General features: G+C 51.2%; 1 protein-coding gene across 7 annotated transcripts in view; it reads left to right on the forward strand.

The window, feature by feature from the left end:
• The window catches only part of SEC16A (SEC16 homolog A, endoplasmic reticulum export factor), a 35938-nt gene extending 17441 nt beyond the window's left edge, over positions 1-18497 (forward strand). For 4 of the 7 annotated variants that reach the window (XM_023629315.2, XM_023629314.2, XM_005605934.4 and 1 more), the window contains exons 8-31: positions 27-169; positions 847-908; positions 1013-1151; positions 1591-1830; positions 3161-3258; positions 3655-3736; positions 3946-4063; positions 4265-4376; positions 4559-4664; positions 5264-5404; positions 6474-6587; positions 6847-7039; positions 7600-7845; positions 8367-8449; positions 9677-9829; positions 11705-11785; positions 11990-12046; positions 12172-12283; positions 12698-12835; positions 13102-13196; positions 14108-14182; positions 14713-14772; positions 15664-15741; positions 16753-18497. In XM_023629315.2, the coding sequence (XP_023485083.1) occupies positions 27-169; positions 847-908; positions 1013-1151; positions 1591-1830; positions 3161-3258; positions 3655-3736; positions 3946-4063; positions 4265-4376; positions 4559-4664; positions 5264-5404; positions 6474-6587; positions 6847-7039; positions 7600-7845; positions 8367-8449; positions 9677-9829; positions 11705-11785; positions 11990-12046; positions 12172-12283; positions 12698-12835; positions 13102-13196; positions 14108-14182; positions 14713-14772; positions 15664-15741; positions 16753-16821 (2795 nt within the window). In that variant the 3' untranslated portion in view covers positions 16822-18497. The remainder of the gene's footprint in view (positions 1-26; positions 170-846; positions 909-1012; positions 1152-1590; positions 1831-3160; positions 3259-3654; positions 3737-3945; positions 4064-4264; positions 4377-4558; positions 4665-5263; positions 5405-6473; positions 6588-6846; positions 7040-7599; positions 7846-8366; positions 8450-9676; positions 9830-11704; positions 11786-11989; positions 12047-12171; positions 12284-12697; positions 12836-13101; positions 13197-14107; positions 14183-14712; positions 14773-15663; positions 15742-16752) is intronic. The other 3 variants (XM_070250563.1, XM_005605936.4, XM_070250562.1) reach the window with 1 other exon arrangement.
• Positions 18498-19366: the final 869 nt, after the last annotated feature.

Consider the following 19366-nt stretch of genomic DNA (forward strand, 5'->3'; position numbering starts at 1 on the left):
TTCTTTTTCTCTTTATTTAAATGTAGCTCCATCAAGACCAACTTCTCCTGAGAAATTCTCAGTGCCTCATGTCTGTGCCAGGTTTGGACCTGGGGGTCAGCTCCTTAAAGTGATTCCAAATCTGCCTTCGGAGGGACAGCCCGCATTGGTTGAAATTCACAGTATGGAGGTAATTCGGCAGGTGGAAATCCCGTGTCGCAGTTCAGGTTACCCCAGACGCTGTGCTTCACAGCTGGTGCTCTTCAAATTGTGCATTGTTGTCTCTGAAAACAATGGCCTTGGGAAAGGTTTATTCCCGTGAATCTTCAATTTATAGGCTTTTTTGTTCTGTTTGGTTGTCTCTCTTTCCTCCCAAAAGTCAGCATTTAAGCATCTGCTTTGGCTGTTGTGTTAGACTTGGTTTTGTTGTATATTCATTTTCTATCCTTATGTGCATTTCTGATTTTGGGAGGAGGACCCTGTTCATGTTCATTTTACTGGTGATTTTGGATAATGGGTAGAGGTGCTTCCTGATCCTGTGGCAGGTGCTGCTGATATGCTGGATGCTGGTGGGGACACCCCATTCTACAGCCCCGGCAGGCCTCTCTGGTCACAGATTTTAGGGCCCTGCTTCAGAGTTTGGGAGGAGAAATGGATCCCACTGCTTAAAATAAAGTTTGACAATCACTGTTGTAAACCACACATGCCCAGGCCTGGTGATGGAGCCTTGGCCTCCCTGCATGGAGGGCAGGCATCCTCAGCAACAGCGTCTATAACTCAGTCTGAGTGTAGCCAGAGACGTGGGTCAGGCAATGGTCTGTGCCTGCCCCGTGAGCTGCTCTCTCGTCCCCTCCTGTTCTCACACAGACCCTGCTGCAGCACTCGCCGGAGCAGGAGGAGCTGCGGTCCTTCCCCGGGCCCCTCGCCAGGTACGTCCCCCCGAGCGTCTGCAGCGCCTGTCTGCTGGCAGTTGCTGAGCTTGGCCTCGTAGATGCAGTTGTTGCTGTTCACTGAGTGTGTGTTCTTTTTTCAGAGATGACACCCATAAAGTGGATGTTATTAATTTTGCACAGAACAAAGCCACAAAATGTTTGCAGAACGAAAGTTTAATTGACAAAGAGTCTGCAAGTCTTCTTTGGAATTTTATTGTTCTGTTATGCAGACAGAATGGGGTACGTTTCTTTTTTACTTTTAGAATTACTTTTCTGTTTGGCCTTTAGTCTTGGGAATCTTCGGGCCCCCAAAGGAGCTGGGCAGGATTCCTGTCCCAGGCTGTTCGTGGGGAGTGGTGCTGCCATCTGGGGGCTCACTCAGGAAGAGCACCTGAGCAGTGATTTGGGGAAGTGGGAGACTGAAGGATGTGTGGTTAGGGCTGAGGGGAGGTTGGAGCCCACCGTTGTTGGCCTGTCCTGTTGTCTGTGGTCTGTCCGTCTTGCTGCTGGTCTCGTTGGGAGTGGTGGTTTGTGCCCGTGGTGGTTTAATGTGCTCATCTGGGGAGGCCTGTTTGGATCCTCACCTGAGCAGGACCAGGACCATCTTATTACTCCTCTGGGAAATTCTATTCCTGGTAAAGTCTTTCATTCTCCTTCCTCTCCTTGCCGACCCTCACAGACCGTGGTGGGAACAGACATTGCGGAACTTTTGTTGCGAGACCACAGAACAGTGTGGCTTCCTGGGAAGTCACCCAATGAGGCCAACCTGATTGATTTTACTAACGAGGTCCTGGAGCAGGAAGAGGAGTCTGGGGAGGCTCAGCTCTCCTTTCTCACTGACAGTCAGGCAGCCACCACCAACACTCTTGAAAAAGAGACTGAGAGGTTCAGAGAGCTGCTGCTCTATGGCCGTAAGAAGGTAAGCAGGCCTGGAATCCATGCGATCCACAGGCGTGTCCTGGTGTCCCCCGCTGGTGGCTTAGGTGCCAGGACATGGCCATGGCAGAGGGACAGAGTCCTGCTCCCAGGAGCGTCAGCATCTTGACTGTAATGTGGTGCTGTGGGTCTTGTTCCGTGAAGAATGTCTGCCACCTTGTATGTCATCTCTCTGAAGGTGTTAATACTGATTTTCTTCTAAATATTGCTAGTGTCAAAGACTCGCATGTTCCACCTTTCAGTCATTCGACTGATAACTCATTTATTGAGCTCAGGCTATGCCCCTGCTGTGTGTAAGTTGTCTCAGGGATGAACATGTGCACACGACAGAAGTTAAACCTGTTCTCACACAGTTAGGCATAAGCTTACAGTCTGTTAAATGAGGTGGGTGCTGGGTGGGAGCTGTGCCGAGCATGAGCTGGTCAGAGACAGCTGCAGGTCAGAGGCGGGGCTGGGTGTTGGCAGGATGGGTGGAGAGAGCACCTCTGAAGCCACACACAGGTATCGGCACCGACAGTTCCAAAGAGTGGAAGTTCGCTCTAGCTGTGCAGATGGAGGGGGAGGTCAGAGTGACTGGGCTGAGACGGTGCACGCACGGGAGGGGTGCGCCACATGCCTTGAGCACGTCCCACGCGTGTGTGGCTCTGATGGCAGAGTTCTGAGAGGCCCAGAGTTCTTGGTACTTCTTTGTCGTGAACTAAGAAAGCTCATATTTGATAAATAAATGATCTTAACGTGGATATTTTAGAACTGATTGAAATTATATGATCTCTTAGATTTGATGAACATATTTACCCCATTGTAGCATTTTTGCTTCCATTCAGAAGTTTTCTCGATTATACCCCAGGTTATTTTGGATAAAGGGGAGGCTGCATTAATAAAGGCTCTCTCCATGTTGAGAAGATGCATATGGAGGCCTCATGTACCGTCTGAAACTGGGGAGTTAACGTTGGTGTGGCATTTCTCCCAGTGGAAAAGATGGTTTGGGGATGGCAGTGGTGCTCCATTGCCCTGTTTCTCATTGGTGTGCTTGTTCTTTCTGCTGCAAATACGTAACAAAAGCAGTGTACATATGCACAGACCTACTACCACAGGGACTTTGCAACTAGGAAAAATAAATGAAAAATGGACTTTTCTTTCATTTCTGAATGGTGAACAGTGTGCTTGGAGGCCTTCGATTCCTTTGCTTTTTATCTGCAGTTGAGTCCTTTTTTCTTCCTGACAGTGTGTAGCGACACACAGTCCCTTGCTTTTGTTTGCTTCCGTCACGGAGCTCCTCTGGTAATTCAGGCACCCACTAAAATGCTTTGCAGGATGCTTTAGAGTCTGCGATGAAAAATGGCTTATGGGGTCATGCTCTCTTACTTGCAAGTAAGATGGACGGCCGGACGCACGCGAGAGTCATGACCAGGTAAGGAATCTTACTGTGTGGACTGTTTCTGGGCGTGTCCTGCTGGTCTAATTGGGGAGGCTTCTTGGCTCTGGAAGCGCACAGTTGTCTGTAGTTCTTTCCAGAGAGAGCTGGGCCGTCTGTGCTGTGCTGCTGTCAGGCACGGGTGCGGGCTTACTCAGCCCTCTTCCTTGGGGTGTATTGCTGAGGGATTTTAAAAGATTTTTATTAACTGCTTGGCTTTTAATTCTATAAAATCTTAGTACATTCCTCAGTCATCCTTTACAGCTTTTCTTTAAGATTGAGATGGTGTGCTTGGCCTAGGTTGAGCATCGCCAGTCATTGAAGGGGTTGACGTGAGACCAGGCTTGTATTTGAACCTGCCAGTTAGACCTCTCTCTTTTCACATCTGCCTAGGTTCGCCAACAGCCTTCCCATCAATGACCCACTGCAGACGGTCTACCAGCTGATGTCGGGCCGCATGCCTGCCGCGTCCACGGTCAGTGTGGGGGCTCTCAGCCCGCGCTCCTGTGGCGCGACCTTGTGCAGAGCTTGCTCCCGTGAAGGATTTCATCACAGCAGAGAGACCTGAGTGTCTTTCTTGCTCTTGCTTTTTCATGATGCTCATTGAGCTCAACCATTACAAAATTAAAATGACAGTCTTCCAAGGATAAAGGTTTGTTTTGTTTTGCTTTTTTCTGATTTTAGTGTTGTGGAGATGAGAAGTGGGGAGATTGGAGGCCACATCTTGCTATGGTTTTGTCCAACTTGAACAACAATATGGATGTGGAATCCAGGACGATGGCCACGATGGGTGACACTTTAGGTAGGTCAGGTGCAGACATGGAAGTTGTACTGTTGTGCAGCGGAGCACAGAGGCCTTGATTGCGCAAGCAATCTTCAGGGGGGATTAAGGGCCAGAAGATTTTCCATTCGTCGGGCATGTCTCTGGTGTCTCTGTCGGCATTCTTTGATTTCTGGAAGGACTCCCGTGAACTAAGACTTGGCCTACTTTGTGTCTCTTCAGCTTCAAAAGGCCTCTTAGATGCTGCACACTTTTGCTACCTCATGGCCCAAGTTGGATTTGGGGTTTATACAAAGAAAACCACAAAACTTGTCTTAATTGGATCAAACCACAGGTGAGGAATCGAGTAAATGTGGTGGTAGCTGTTTTCCTTTAGAAAGGACACATCCCCTCCTTTAGCCAACCCCGAAATGGCACATGCGGAGCCAGAAGCAGTGGCCTCGTGTCTTCATCACATGGCCTGACACACTTCTGGGTCACTCGCATGATGATTAAAATAGCTCATTTCCTCAACAGCTTGCCGTTTTCAAAGTTTGCGACCAATGAGGCTATTCAGAGGACAGAAGCCTATGAGTATGCTCAGTCCCTCGGGGCACAGACCTGCCCCCTGCCCAGTTTCCAGGTCAGTGGGGGCCGTGCTCATGTTACCGTGTGGGTAACCAGTCTTTGGTGGTCGAGGGTTTGCATTCTTACACAGAAGGTGATGCAGCGTCTTTGGAAGTGTCGGTGAGGCTCCAGAGCCAAGCCCTGCTGGACTGGGGACTCGTGTTTGGGTTCTTACTGTTTTACAAATTGAAAGCTTTGAGTATTTGGTTTCCAGTACTTCTTTATCAGCTGTTTGAGTGTTATGGGAGCATTTGTCTGACCCAGGAGTGCGTGTGTGTGAAGCATCTGTGGAAGGGAGTGCTAGCAGGGTGGTCACTGGACAGTCTGCGGCTCCCTGGGAGCGGCTGTCCCGAGTGCTGCTGAGTTGGGCGCTCTAGTACCGAGCCTGCTGGCTCTTCTGAGGGTGTTGAGGAGAAAAGGTGAGTTTCTTAGAAGCTTGGTGGGTTACTTTGATTTGAAACATCTCCGGGAATGAGGACTAGTACTCTTGTGGGCACGCCTGGGGGAGACACAAGGAGATACATGAAACATCCAGAATAGTCCTCAGCTTGTAGGGTGATGTTAGAAAGTTGGGGAATACCCACAGGATGGCTAAGCTTTGTTTGTTCATTTTAGGTGTTTAAGTTCATCTATTCTTGCCGCCTGGCTGAAATGGGGCTTGCTACCCAAGCCTTTCATTACTGTGAAGTGATTGCTAAGAGCATCCTGATGCAACCCCACAAATACTCCCCGGTGCTGATTAGCCAGCTGGTCCAGGTAACGTCTTCTCGCACGTCTTTCCTGCACACTGGGCTGTGGGGAAGATGTGGCAGTCAGGATTGCTCGACCTGGCAGTGAGCTGTGGTCGTTGGGTGCTCATGTCTGTAGGACTGACTTTTGGAGCGAATTAAGATCATTGAATGTTCTCAGACAGGTGTTTGGTGTTCTGCATCTTAGCATAGGGATCCTTCAGGTTCCTCGTGCCAGTCCGCAAACTTAGCAGTAAGCCTCAAAGTCGGAAGGACCCCCGTCTCCAGGAAGTTCGTGTCTCAAGGCAGCGAGTCTAGCAGTTAACAGCGTAAGCCAGCCGCCTGGGTTTGGGTCCTGGCTGCACCACTGCAAGCCTCAGTTTCTTGCTTAATAAAACGGAGACAGTGTGACTGGCCTCTCAGAGCTTTGTGAAGTGTAGACAAGACAGGGATGGACAGTGCCCAGCACATGGTGACCCCCAGCACCAAAGTGGCTGCATCAGTATGTGCCCCACCCGCCGGGGGCTTCGTTTTTGAAAATGTGCCTTTGTGATACCTAAAAAAGTTTTTTATTCTGGGAATTTTTAGACATCTACAAAAATAGAATAATTAATGAATCCTTGTCCTCATTCCACAGCTTCAGCAGTTATTAATACAAGGCCAAACTTGTTTCCTCTATTCCCACCCACTGTCCCCCTCCATCCCCCCACCCCACCCCCACCCCCGATCAGAGTATGTCTATTTCTAGGTCAGTTCAGCATTTTGGTCAGTAAAGTCAAGTCTCTGTAATGAGATGGTAGTAGCAGGCAGGCTCAGTTCCAGGTCAGCTAGGGACTGTTGGCCTCTGTGCAGACGGGTCTGCTGTAGTGAACTCCAGTGTCCCATGTCCTTTTTCTGATCATCAGCAGCACATATATATGTTTATTTAAGGGCGTGTCACATAGGCACACTTCAGAAAAACTTTTGTAGTTAATTAAAACTGTATCTCCAGTTTAATACTGAAGATACATTTGTTCCAGATTAGAATAGATTTTGAAAAGACTGTTTTGCTTGCCATCCCCAGTAGTAAGAGCCCTTTATTTTTCATGTGTTTCTAGGTTGCTTCCCGGTTACGACTCTTCGATCCCCAGCTGAAGGAGAAGCCGGAGGAGGAGTCCTTTATGGAGCCCGCCTGGCTGGTCCAGCTGCAGTGTGCAGAGAAGCAGCTCAAGGTGCGGCGTTTGCTTTCAGTCGAGGGACTTGGCGGAGCCATCCGATGAGGTGGCTTGTGCCCTGTTGTTTCCACTCTGAAGGAGTTAGGTGTCAGCAGTACAGTTTTAGAGGTGCGAATGTTTGTCAGAACGCCCTTGTTTCCTGGGAAAGGCAAGGCTCTCCTGAAGCACAGAGAGAGGGAGCGGGCAGTGGGGTGAGTGCCAGAACGCGCTCCATGGTGTCCGACTGTCGGAAGCACCTGAGGTATTTCTCCCCTAGGAGGGTACTGCGGTGTGGACTCAGGACGGAGCCTTCCCCCAGCGCTGTCCCAGCACACCGAGCTCCGAGGCGGGGCAGTATGACGGCCCAGGACTCGCTCAGCCGGCCGGCCTGGGCACTGACAACCCACTGCTGGTGCCGCCTGTGCCCAGTGCTGACCACTTGGGCCAGGGTGTGCGGCTGCTGCCATCAGGTGAGCCCTCCGCCACTGGAGAAGCAGTGGCCCACGTACCTCTTTCCCCCGAACGTGGAACATTCCTGTTCTGCCAGGAGAATCAAGGGGATGTTTTACACCATCACCTCGGTCTTCTTCTTTCTCTCTGTGCTTAGTTCCTTGATAAGCCCATCGGGTCTCATGGCTTTAAACATCCATAGGAGTAGGTGGGTGGCCTTTGACCCCCAGACATGGAGGAAGGTGGAGGAGAGGACTCAGTGAACCCAGGGCTCTGTGCCAGGCGGCTGCTGCCGGGCTGTGTTGGAGTCATGCTATGGGTTTGAGCCCATGCTCCATGTTACATTTAACGACGCTTCCCCTCGGTCCTAAGAAGTGGATTTTCTGCTTCTCCTCAAACCAGTGATGTCCCAGCATCCTCAGCACTTGCTCTTTGATGCTTGGCTCTCCTGCCCCTCAATAAAAGAAATGAGGCTCTGCAAAATAACGTGTGCTAAATCGTTCAGCAACACCAGTCAGCTTCTTCGTGTGACTAGAGGTAGCCTCAGTAACCTTAGATTCTCTTCGCTGTCTCCATGCAGCTCCACCGACGCTCCCCGATGGCCAGCTGGCCATCCCTGCCAGGGTGCCAATGTTCCCGGTGCCGCCGCCCCCAGGCCCTGTTGAGCGGGGGTCTGGCTCTAGTCCCCCAGGATCTGCACTTGGCTTTCCAGAGCCTTCTGGGCCTGATCCTGCAGCTCTGTACCCAGGGCCTGGCCTGCCACCTGGTGTACCATCTCTCCAGGAGAGTGAGCCCCTGCTGAAGGAGGCCAGGAGCCAGGACCCAGGTGGGTCTGCTGAGATGCTGTCCTGAGAGCAGGGCTAAATTGGGTTTGGTGTGGAAGGAGGTCATTGGTGAAAGCGACTTAAGTTGTTTGAACTTGAAACAAGTTACATAATGGATACCAAAGATTCTAGAAGTTCTAGGCTGAATGGGTTAATTGAATATCAGTACTAGTTTCTTTTGAGACTTGGCTTTTTGTTAGGATGTGAAGTGTAAGTGGATGTCCAGGGCTATAGGCCTCTGTGTGAAAGTCCGATTTGGTGGTCCTTGTCCCTAATCTCTGCCTGACTGTCTTTATCTCCTTGGACAAGGCAGAATGTAGGCGTGGCTTTAGAGAAGAAACTATCTCCACGTATTCGGGAACGTTTTCAACCTTGGTTACTGCAGACGGCCCCGGGGAGGGTGTGCGCGGTGAGGAGCTGCGCGTCCCGCGTCCCCTTGTGGGGGCATCGCGCCAGTGTCTCTCTTCCTTTGGTCGTGTGCTCAGTGGCACTGTGGTCATGGTAGTCTTGTTTCCTTCGGCAGGAGTGACGCCACAAGAGGCACCCCCTAGAAACTCACTTTCGGAGCTAAGAGAAGAGGATTTTGGTGGAAAATTTGCTAATCCGGTACTCTGACACTTTTTTTTAAGCCTTTTATTTTCCATAAGCTTCATTGGATAGGTACCCAAACTCGATGTCCTTCAGTTGTAAGTAGAAAGATAATAGTGAAAGTTATGAGATTATCTTGTAAATTGTTTCTTAAAGAGAAAGCACTTCCAGAATAGCTTGAATCCTTAAAATATGGAGTTGGTAAAAAGCATTAATATGGAAAAAGATAACTTAATAGTGTAAAATAGTTACTTTAAGGAGAAGAAATGTCCACCTATAACGAAACTGCCTTGTTAATTTTAGCTTTTCTAAAATGGAGAACTTCCTGATTTCTGCATCTCTTTTTGTATAGTAGAATCCCTAAAATTGTCACTGGTTTTCTTGAAATCAAGATTCCTTTCATCAGACATGTTTGGTATAAAGACCACCTCTGTTTGCTCTGATCAACCGTGAGGGACAAACGTCTTTATACAAACTGCATTCGGGAACCTTCTTTACAGATACCCAGCTTTTTATGGATGTCCCACTAGTAGGCAATTGCTATAGTTTCAACTTTCATTATGTGTTCTAACGTTAAAATATTCTGTCCCTGGAAAACTGAAAATGAGAGTTTGTATTGAAAACAGTGTCTTAACCCAGGGATAAATATTTCTTTTCTTTTCTTTTCTTTTTTGAGGAAGATCAGCCCTGAGCTAACATATGCTACCAATCCTCCTTTTTTTGCTGAGGAAAACTGGCCCTGAGCTAACATCCGTGCCCATCTTCCTCTACTTTATATGTGGGACGCCTACCACAGCATGGCTTGCTAAGTGGTGCCATGTCTGCATATCCAGGATCTGAACCGGCGAACCCTGGGCCGCTGAAGTGGAATGTGTGCACTTAACCACTGCGCCACCGGGCCGGCCCAGGGATAAATATTTCTAAAGACAATTCTGTCTTTTAAAATTCCCACCCCCTTCTCTAACCAGTCTTATCCTCAGAGCATTTATGTATTCCGTTTCTTCCAGCCCAGTCATTCCCGTTGAACCCCAGAATCTGCATTTTGAACACTATCTGGTCCCTTGATAAAGCTGCTGATTAACTTCAGGCTGGCTTTCCTTCAGTCGGGCCAGGGGAGCCAGGGCTAATTGCCCCAAGCCCTCCTCCCTTCTCTCTCATCGTTGTAGTAATTTGTCCTCAGTGCTGTTTGAAGGGCTCCTGGGGAGCTGCCCCAGGTGAGCCTGCTCCTGTGTTGCCTTGGGACAGGGCTCATCCAGGATGTCGCAGGACTCTGAGATCCCCCCAGTGTGGGAGTGTGCCAGCTCGGGTGCTCTGCAGCCTCCTCCGCCTCTGACGTCCACTCCTGAAATGAAGAGACCTGTACAAACAGCTAGAAAAGAGGCCAAGGAGCCTAAGAAGGTACCACACAGCCCATGTCTGGCTGGGTGCGGGGTGGGGCGCTCAGCTCCCACAGAAAACTTTCCTCACACACTGGCAGCAAGAAAAGGCATTCGTTTCTTTCTTAATTAAGCAAAACATTTTTTGACATATAAAGAGCATGCAGTAAAGCGTGTAATGTGTAGACCAGCTTGAGGGTCGTTTCTGTGTCTATGTCCACGTGTCACCACCACCCAGAGCAGAATTAGAACAGTTCCAGGCTCCCAGAGGGGCCTGTGCATCCATGACCCGGCAGCACCCAGCCCCAGAAGAAGACCTGTCTTCTGATTTCTGTCACCTTCGATTAGTCTTGGCTGCTCTTGAACTTCACGTAAAGGAAGCTCACTCTTGCTTACCACGTGTAGTAACATCTGTGGATGCGCGTGCCACGGTTGTTCATCCTTCCCCCAGTAGTGGACATGTGGGCTTGTTTCCGTTTGGGGTTATTATGAGTACAGCCACGTGAGCGGCCTTGTGTCTTTGTGACAGAGGCCCCTCTTCCTCTTGTTCCTCTTGGGTGGATGCTTAGGACACAGGACGGATGGCTGACGTCCAGCTTTAGGATGTACTGCCAGACAGTTTTCTTGAGTGGTTGTACCCAGTGGCCCTTCCAGCAGCTGAGCCAGTGAGGTCCAGTTGTTCCACATCGCCTGCGGTCCAGTCCTTGTCCCATGTGCATTGGATTGCCGGTCCTTTTCATTTTGGCCCTTATGCTGGGGTCCACAATACTTTGCTGTGGTTATTTGCCTTTCCCTGATGGGTGATGATGCGGGGCACCTTTTCACACCCAAGTGCACCTCTCTGTCGTCTTCTGTGTCGTGCTGGCTCAGGTCTCCTCCCGTGTTGAATTGGGTTGTTAGTAATTTGCAGGCCACCTTTTTGTATTGTGGAGACCAGTATCTATGAGATGGACGTATTGCAAATATCTTCTCCCAATCTGTGGATTGCCCTTTTACTCTCTTAATGGTATCTTATGAAGAAAATGGTTCTTAATTTTAAGAGTTCAGCTTATCAAATTTTTCTTTAATGGCTAGGATTTTAAGTAAACATAAATTTAATGCAAAATGTGTGCTAATCATGAGATAAGCTGTGGCCCTTCCAGCAAGTCGTGAGCACACAAGTTCCTGCAGCCTGCCACTGCAGCTTCGTCTCCTCCGCTGTGGGAGTCAGAGACGGGGTGCAGACGGTGTATGTGTATGGAGCTGCTGCTGCTGCTTTTTTTTTCTGTTTTTTTTAGTAGACGTGAAGTACGGCATATGTGAAGAGTAAAGTAAATTTCCCTAATGCCTAGATTCTCCCGCGTGGGGACACAGAGGGACTTGTTTTGAGAGGGTCCCACGCTGACTTATCCAGCCTGCCTGCCATGCCTCAGATGGAGAGAATGTCAGAGACTGTTCATTTGTTGGTATTTAGACATGAAAAGCTCCAAAAGGCACTTTATTGTTCTGATTTTTTTAAATTGTGGTAAAATATACGTAACAATTTACTATTTTAACCATTTTTTGAGTGTACAGTTCTGTGGCGTTAGGTACATTCATGATGCTGTGCAGCCATCACCTCCATTTGTGTCCAGGACTTTCATCTTCCCAAACTGAAGCTCTGTCCCCATTAAACACCGCCCCCCCCCAGCCCCAGCACCACCGTCCCACCTCCTGTCTCTGGGGGTTGACTCCTCTCGGCCCTCATGGAAACGGAGTTCTACAGGATTGTCCTGTGTCGGGCCCGTCCCACCTCCTGTCTCTGGGGTTGACTCCTCTCGGCCCTCATGGAAACGGAGTTCTACAGGATTGTCCTGTGTCGGGCTCATTTCACTCAGCCTGATGTCTTCAAGGTGGTTCTGATGGTTTTTCTATTCAGAGTAGTGAATCCTGGTTCTCTCGTTGGCTACCTGGAAAAAAAAGGACAGAAGCTTATTTGCCAGACGACAAGAACAAGTCGGTGAGTGTCGTAAAATGTGGCGCTTGAGTAATCAGTAGGTATTTTTGTGATGTACCATTGGTGTTGTTTGCGGAGTGTATTTCAGCTTCAGAATAAACCCGAGTAGATGTCTTCTGAAGTTGTAAAGTATCATAAGTCATCAGACTCTAATTCTGTTCAGCTTTATCCACTGCCTTTTTTCTTTCCTTTTCACAATTGTGGCAGATTGTCTGGGATGAAAAGAAGAACCGATGGGTGGATATAAATGAGCCCGAAGAAGAGGTAAGTTGGACTTTTAGGTATTTGTATGACTAGAAGGAAGGTTCCTACAATAGAAGCCCCAGTCTGTGGAGCGCCCCTGGGGGCCTTGGGCCCTGAGCAGACTTCCAATGGCCTTTCCCCTGCAGAAGAAGCCTCCGCCCCCGCCTCCAGCCGCGCTTCCCAGGGCTCCGCAAGCTGCCCCTCCTGGTCCTGGAGGGCCCCCCAGAGCCTCGGTGAACATGTTCTCTAGAAAAGCAGGTAACAGAGTCCAGCCAGAGATTAAAGTTTGTTCGGGTAATGTATTTGTCCTACAGATCCACCAGAGTTTAGTGGCCATAGTGTGTATATGAGACGGTAGTTTGTCACCTTCAGAAGGGAATGCTGGTTTAATGCAGATAAATCCATGGGGGAAGACGCCAGCTCTTTAGAGCATTGAAACATTCCTCAGCAGACCGTTCTTACTGAGCAGAGCAGAGTCTGCTGAATCAGAAATGCAGCACTGTAGCATCATGGTGTGAAATGAGAACCCTCACACCAGGGCAGAGACCAAGCAAATGTGGTCTGTGGAGAGGCTCCCTCTTCACACCTGTTCCGACACAAGGAAGGTGGAGCTCGCTGGGAGCCGGGTCATGCGGTATGCCAACCTGAGTTTGCTTCCTCTCCCCATCCCAGCTGGCAGCAGAGCGCGCTACGTGGACGTGTTAAACCCAGGGGGGCCCCAGCGGAGTGAACCGGCTCTTGCTCCTGCAGATTTTTTTGCTCCACTCGCCCCGCTGCCGATTCCAGCTCACTTGTTCAGCCCAAACTCAGGTAGGCGATGCAGGAGCAGCACAGCTGTTAGCCCTTGGCCTCTTAACCTTTGGCCCTCTTTCTGAGAGCCTCTGGCCTTCATCTCCCTTTGAGAAGAATGGCCCAGCCAGTGTGCAGAGAGCCTGAGGCTCGTCATGCTTGTTGATGGGCTCATCCCCTTTTCCCCGGGAGCGCACAGTGTGAAGCTCTTCCTCTTGGACCTCTGTCACTGACCCCCCGGAGATGTTTTGGACAGAACCATGGCTCCCACACTGTCTCCTTCACAGATGCAGAGGAAGCACCGCCTACAGAGGGGGCCGGCAGGGAAGGGCGGGTCCCAGCAGTGGGGCCGGCCGATCCAGAGCCTGCCTCGGAACCCAAGGTGAGCAGGGGCAGTGGGACATGGCGCTCGGGGAGGATTTGCCTCCCGCCCAAGAAAGTCGGCCCTGACCTTCTGCGATTCGGTATCCATTGTGTACACAGAACCCTCCGTTTCGGTCGGAAAGCTCTTTCCTATAAAATATCCTCCAGGGAGGGGCTGGCCCTGTGGCCAAGTGGTTAAGTTTGCGCACTCCGCTGCAGGCGGCCCAGTGTTTCGTTGGTTTGAATCCCGGGTGCGGACATGGCACTGCTCATCAAGCCACACTGAGGCAGCGTCCCACATGGCACAGCTAGAAGGACCCACAACAAAGAATATACAACTATGTACTGGGGGGCTTTGGAGAGGAAAAAAAAAGGAAAAAAAAATAAAAGCAAAAAGTTTAAAAAAAAAAAATATCCTCCAGAGAGTTGCAAACTAAACCACATAGATGTTATATAATAATCTTGTTTTACTGAAATCGTAGTAGTAAGGAAACTTTTTTTTTAACGTTTAAAACATACATGTGCAATATAATCATCTAGAGGCTGGTCTCTCACGTTGGGTAGACCTGGATTTCAGCGCCAGCTCCCCGTTAGTTAGCTGTTTAAGGAAGTCACTTAGCTTTCATATGCCCCGGTTTCTGGCACTGTGAAATGGGATAACAGTTACACTAGGCCCCAAGGCCATTGAGGGGCACACAGTAGGTGTTCAGCAAAGAGGAGCTGTTCTTGCTGGGACCTGTCAGACGCACGACTGTGCCCTGCAGGCGCACGCAGAGTGTTTTCCTCCTGTGACTTCTCAGAAGGGGCACCTAGGCGTGGAGCAGAATGGTCTGCCCGCTGGCCAGCCCCACTCCCTGGTGCCCTGTCCTGTGTGGATGGTTCCCAGGCGCCGGAGCTTGGCAGCTGCTGCATTTCTTCTTTTCCTGGCAGGCACTGAGTTCTGCGGCCTCGCTCCCTGGCACTGAACCCCCGCGCTCGCACCTGGACGGCTCCCAGGGCGGAGAGGTAAGGGCGCCCAGACAAGCGCGTCTGCCTGAAATCTAGGCTGAGGAAGTGAGTTTTTATTGTCCAGGTGGCCTTTTCCTTTAAAAATGAATGTTAATGAGTAGGAAAAGGCAGTATAGAAACTTTTTAGAACTTGAAAAGTGTTGTATACCTTAAAAAAAAAAATCACACGTGTTTCAGCAAAATTGTCTGGAGCTCCAAGCAGAGCACGCAGTTAGGGTTCTTGTTCCTGTCACGCTCCCTTGGCATGGCCATCCCAGTGTGGGCTTCTCAGGCGTCAGGAGGGCAGGCTGGCCTAGGCCAAGGGCTGCACAGACCGCCCCCCCCCCCCAAATCATGGTTGTTTCTTAATAAAAACAGTTCATTAAAATAGGAATTTTAAGCTAACTCTGGCTCCTTTCCCATTTGAATTGTATTGATTCTGATGGCCTCATAAAGCTCTTTGGAATTAAACCGACAGCTTGGAGCAGCGACGCGCATGTCGATTTTTTACTTGTCTGTATCTTGTGTGTGTTCTTGCTGTTTTGTAGCTTTCGCGCTGTAGCTCAATGAGCTCATTATCGCGTGAAGTCAGCCAGCATTTTAATCAGGTACCTGTGGCTGGCAGTTCTCACTGAGCCTAGAGTTGAACTGGGTCACCTTTGTTTTTCCTTTAAGCTCGCTGCACTGGTTGTCATTGTGCATGTGTCACTAACATCACCCACTGTCTCACCCAGCCATCCTACGACGAAGGATGCAGTGTTCCTTTCTTTACACATCCCTACAGGGTGTTGTTAGATAGCTGGGTACACGGACAACTGAAGTGACCCCAAAATGCTCGTAGTGAACGGGTGAGCTTTGTAACTGTGCTCTTTCTGAATGGGGTTTTTCAAACGCCTGGCCTTGGGCGGAGCCTCACCATGTCTGTGAGTGTGTTTCAGGAGCTCAGGCTCAGGATGCTCTCATTTGGAAGGGAGAATCGCTTTTTTCTGAGCAACCATGAGAAAGTTTATTCTGGGCCAGGCCAAGCGTACCAGTGGCCACTGTCTTGTGGCCAGTCCGGATGGGGAATAAAGGAATACTTCATCCTGTGTGTGTGTCGTGGAACGAGCTTCTCCCGCCAGCTCAGCACAAGGGCTCCGTCCGCCTATATGTGCCTGTTGAACACTGGATTTGTGCTGGACACTTGGGTCTGAAGTAGTCAGAAATGCCTACTAACCACCACGCCTGGTGCAGTGCCGCGTCCTGGCACTGGGCACGCCTCGTTTTTGCATGTTCTGGTTTCTAAAGTGTTTCACTCTGCATGTTGCTTGGATTTCTGTCGTTTTTCTGTGACCCATTAAATAATTAAATCCAGTGTTGCAAGAAGTATCTTCGACCTGCTTCTGTGGCTTATTTAAAAGTATTATAAAACCTTACCCAGCATTAGTGTCTCTATCTGCAAATGAAACAAACTGCTGTGTGATGTTGTGTTGTTAAGATGGACTCTCTGTGCTTCTCAGGCTCCCGGTGATGCCCCCCCTGTTGGGGGTCCCTCCGGAGGAGCAGTGCCCTTCTACAACCCTGCTCAGTTTGCACAAGTAAGTGTCCTCGCTGTCTCCTTGGAGGGCGGGAAGCGGAAGAAGGCCTTTCCCCCAGCCCGTGACCCTCACACGCCTGCTGACCCCTTCTCCCGTCTCCGCCACTGCCCTTAGTGGAGATGCTCGCCGCAGGGTCCTGCGGCTTCCTGCTGACACGCCTTGGTGTGGGTCTAACTCCCTCCACCGTGTGGCCTTGGCTGCCCTTCACCTGGGAGCTCGTGTCCTTCAGTCTTCAGTCAGGGAATGTTGTGGAATGTCTCCTTTTATTTCTTTCCCTCTGCCTTCTCTCTTCTCCCTCCCAGGCTCTTGCCTGTTGGGCAGAGACTGGCTGCCCGTGGTGGGGGAGCCAAGTGGGGTAGAGGTCTATGGGGTCGGCACTCAGGATGTGATGCCTCCCCTGCGCCCGGGCCGTCCTGACGCAGCCTCGCCCTCGCTGCCTGCTGCGCCCACCTCCTCTGCCGCGCCCTGCCCTCGTCCCCCCGCTGCCCTCTGCTTCCCGGCTGCTGCAGCTGAGGCTGTTTCTCAGCGCCCCCCCCAAGGACTGGTGCGCCCCAAGTTAGCACCTGGCCAGCCACCTGCCTTCCTGCCTCGAGATTGGTTGCTGTCTTCTTGCCCCCGTTCCTGTACCTGTAGTTCCGGCCCTGACAGCAGCCCCCCGACTTCCATGTCAGTTGGGATTTGCGGGGGAACGAGAGTGAGGGCCAGCGTTCTGTCCACTGCCTCCCTGGGCGCTGCTTCCCTGTGTCCTCCCTGGAGTCCTGAGACACTCCACCGTGGGTTGGCCTCACATCTCACCACCGCGACAACACTGCAGACGCCTTTCCAGGGAGCGCCAAGATGTGATCCTGACTTGGCCACTTGTCATGGGCTTGCACAAACACAACAAGCAAACCCTGCCTGGTTGCTGAGATCAGCGGTCTGTTCTGGCCTATTCCCTAGACCCCCCGTTACGTCTTGCCCACCTGGGGGCGGGCGTGCGAAAGTCAGTGCTGTCTCCTCATGTCGTTCCAGGCCCCCGCCACCTTGGGAAGCTCCAGGACAGGGAGGATTGGCCAGAGGAAACACCCAGCACTGAGCTAGAATAGTCCCTGTTCTGGAGTAGCATTTGAACCCTGAAATTATCCTCCACCAAGAACTCGGGCTGACTGCCTGCGACCTCCGCCTGTTCCCGGACAGACACTGCAGTGACTCAAAGCGGCTCTCCTTGGCGTCGCCCTCCTCATCTCCTGTCTTTAGAAAGTACCGCCATAGTTAGTTCCACAGGTCCTGTAAGATGCTGACGAAGAGAGGCAGTCCTTTACCTGACAGCCTCACTGCCGACCCAGCGCTCTTAGTCATCTGAGAATGTCACACTGGGTGAAATGGGAAGCGTCTCTGCCGCAGGAGGAACCTTGCTCTTCAGTACCCAGGGTGTCTCTCAGAACCTCGCAGTGAATCACTGGTCCCCTGGTTCCTTAGGATGCTGGAAGGCAAGAGTGACCTTTGACTCAGGAGAGGGAGGCATGAGCACCTGCCATCCAGCCAAAGGCAGTCAGCCCCCTGCTCCCGCCGTGTCTGAACCAGGAGAACGGCTGGCGGGTCGTAGGTTCTTCAGCATCTTAGAGGACACATGGAGTTAATTTAGCACCAATCCCTTAGGTTCCGAGAGAGGCCCTGGGTGCTGAAGTGCATTTCTCTCCTGTAGCAATGACGTTTCCAGCTTCACTGAATTGTCTGTGGCCTGATTAGGACCATGAGGAGTTTCATGCCACCAAAGGGACTGGCTTTGCACATCCGTGAGGGACGGCTCCACTGCTGGGAAAGGGCTGCGACAGAGCTCGTGTTCTGAGTGTGACTGATCCAGAGTCCTCGCCAGTGTTCACCTGGGGCTGTGACTCATTTGATTCAGATGCTTTTACTGTGCGCACGGCCTGGTTGGCCGCGTTGTCCAGGACACTGTATGGGTTGCCACGCTCTTTGTAAAGTGGCCAATACTGTACTTTGCCATGAGAGGTTTTCCTAGGGCAATCCGGTTGACTTGCTTTCTCTCACCTGGTTGACATCATTTAAGGAGCTGGTAACATCTTGAAGAAAGTGGCTTAAAATAATTCCTTGACAGAAGCTCTGGACTGTGATATCTCTGCCCGTGAGTTGTTTCCGCAGTGGGATCGTCAGTAGCTCATTCGTTGACTCAGCCGTACGAAACCGCGGAGGGAGACCTCCCCTTCCGGACTCCAAGCTTTAAGGCTTCCTCGACTGTTCTTAAAACCGTTCACATTCTTGTTAAGTCTAAAGAGACCGAAGAAAAGATTTCAATGTTTATTAAAATCATTAGGAAACATTTCTGTAGGTTCTGCTGGGGGTGCATAGTCTGCCTGGCCCTTTAAATCTAAGTGTAGGGATCGTGTAAATGTGGGGTTAGCCCAGGTCCTTCCCATTTTCCTGGTTCACCTGAGCACCTAAGAAAGACCCACAGACGTTTTCCAAAATGTTTCACAGACTTGGTGACCGGATCCATTTGTTCCTGTCACTTTGAGAAAGGCCAGCCTTGCTGACGGGCAGTCTCCTGTGCCCCGTGGTCAGCTCCGTGTGCTTCCTTGGACCCGAAACCCTCCCACCGCCCTCGGCTTCCTCTGGTCCAGCCCTGCCCTTTGTTCTCTGTCAACTGCCAGCCACTTTTGATCTAAGAAGCTTCCTCTGAGGCGGGAGCTGCTATTTTTTCCTAAATGCAAATTGTTACACTGCAAATTGTTAAATAAAATATTTTGCGCTCTCAAGCACTTTCTCCTGTTGTCCCTTTTGTTTCCTGGAAGCGAGTGTGGCCCCCGGCCAGGCACCCTCAGGAGCCCCACCTCACCTGCACTTTGTTCTTCAGCGTTCAGTATTTTACTTGCCCGATGCTCCTGTAGCTAACCCGTCTCCAGCCAGCGTGCTGCCTCCTGATGCTGCCGTCTCTCCAGCCTCTCACCTGCGGGGAAGAAAGGGTACGGGGTGGTCATGCATTCTTTTTTCTTTTAATTATTGAGGTCACAGTGGCCTGTGACGCTGATTTCAGGTGCACATCATTAGCTGTCAGTCTGTGTAGAGTGCGTCTCGCTCACCACCAGCAGTCTGCTTTCCGTGTCACCCCACCCGTGCCCTTTCCCCCTTTTGCCACCCCCCCACCTGTGGGCTCATCCTCCACACAGGAGTGGGACCTTCTGGCGTTTGTCTCTGGCCTACCTGGCCTAGCTTGTGTGACCTGACACCTGACGCCCCCTGGCCACTTGTGTAGCTTCCCCAGGGTCTGCCAGACTGGCTGTGGGCTCTCGGGGAGGAGCGGCTCCTCCCGTGCCGGCGGCGCGTGGGGTCCCGGTGAAAACCCACCCTGACAGCGATAAGCAATGCGGTCACAGGATACGTGCTCCCTGGGGAACTCGGCAGCAAATAATATGCGGGAGGGGGGAGGGGGACGGACTGGTGTCTGAGGATGCCATTGACCGGAAGGGGCCAGAGGCGAATCGACCGGGCGGGCCGCTCACCTGGGGCTGCAGGGGCGGGGTGGGGGGCGGCCCTGGGTCCTTCCACAGGGAAGGACGCTGCAGGCGGGTCCGCGGCACGAGGGCCACCTGGCGCCCCCGGACGGCGCCCTCCGTGCCCGCGTTGC

This window comes from Equus caballus, chromosome 25, assembly GCF_041296265.1.
Source record: "Equus caballus isolate H_3958 breed thoroughbred chromosome 25, TB-T2T, whole genome shotgun sequence".
In the NCBI taxonomy this organism is placed as follows: Eukaryota; Metazoa; Chordata; class Mammalia; order Perissodactyla; family Equidae; genus Equus; species Equus caballus.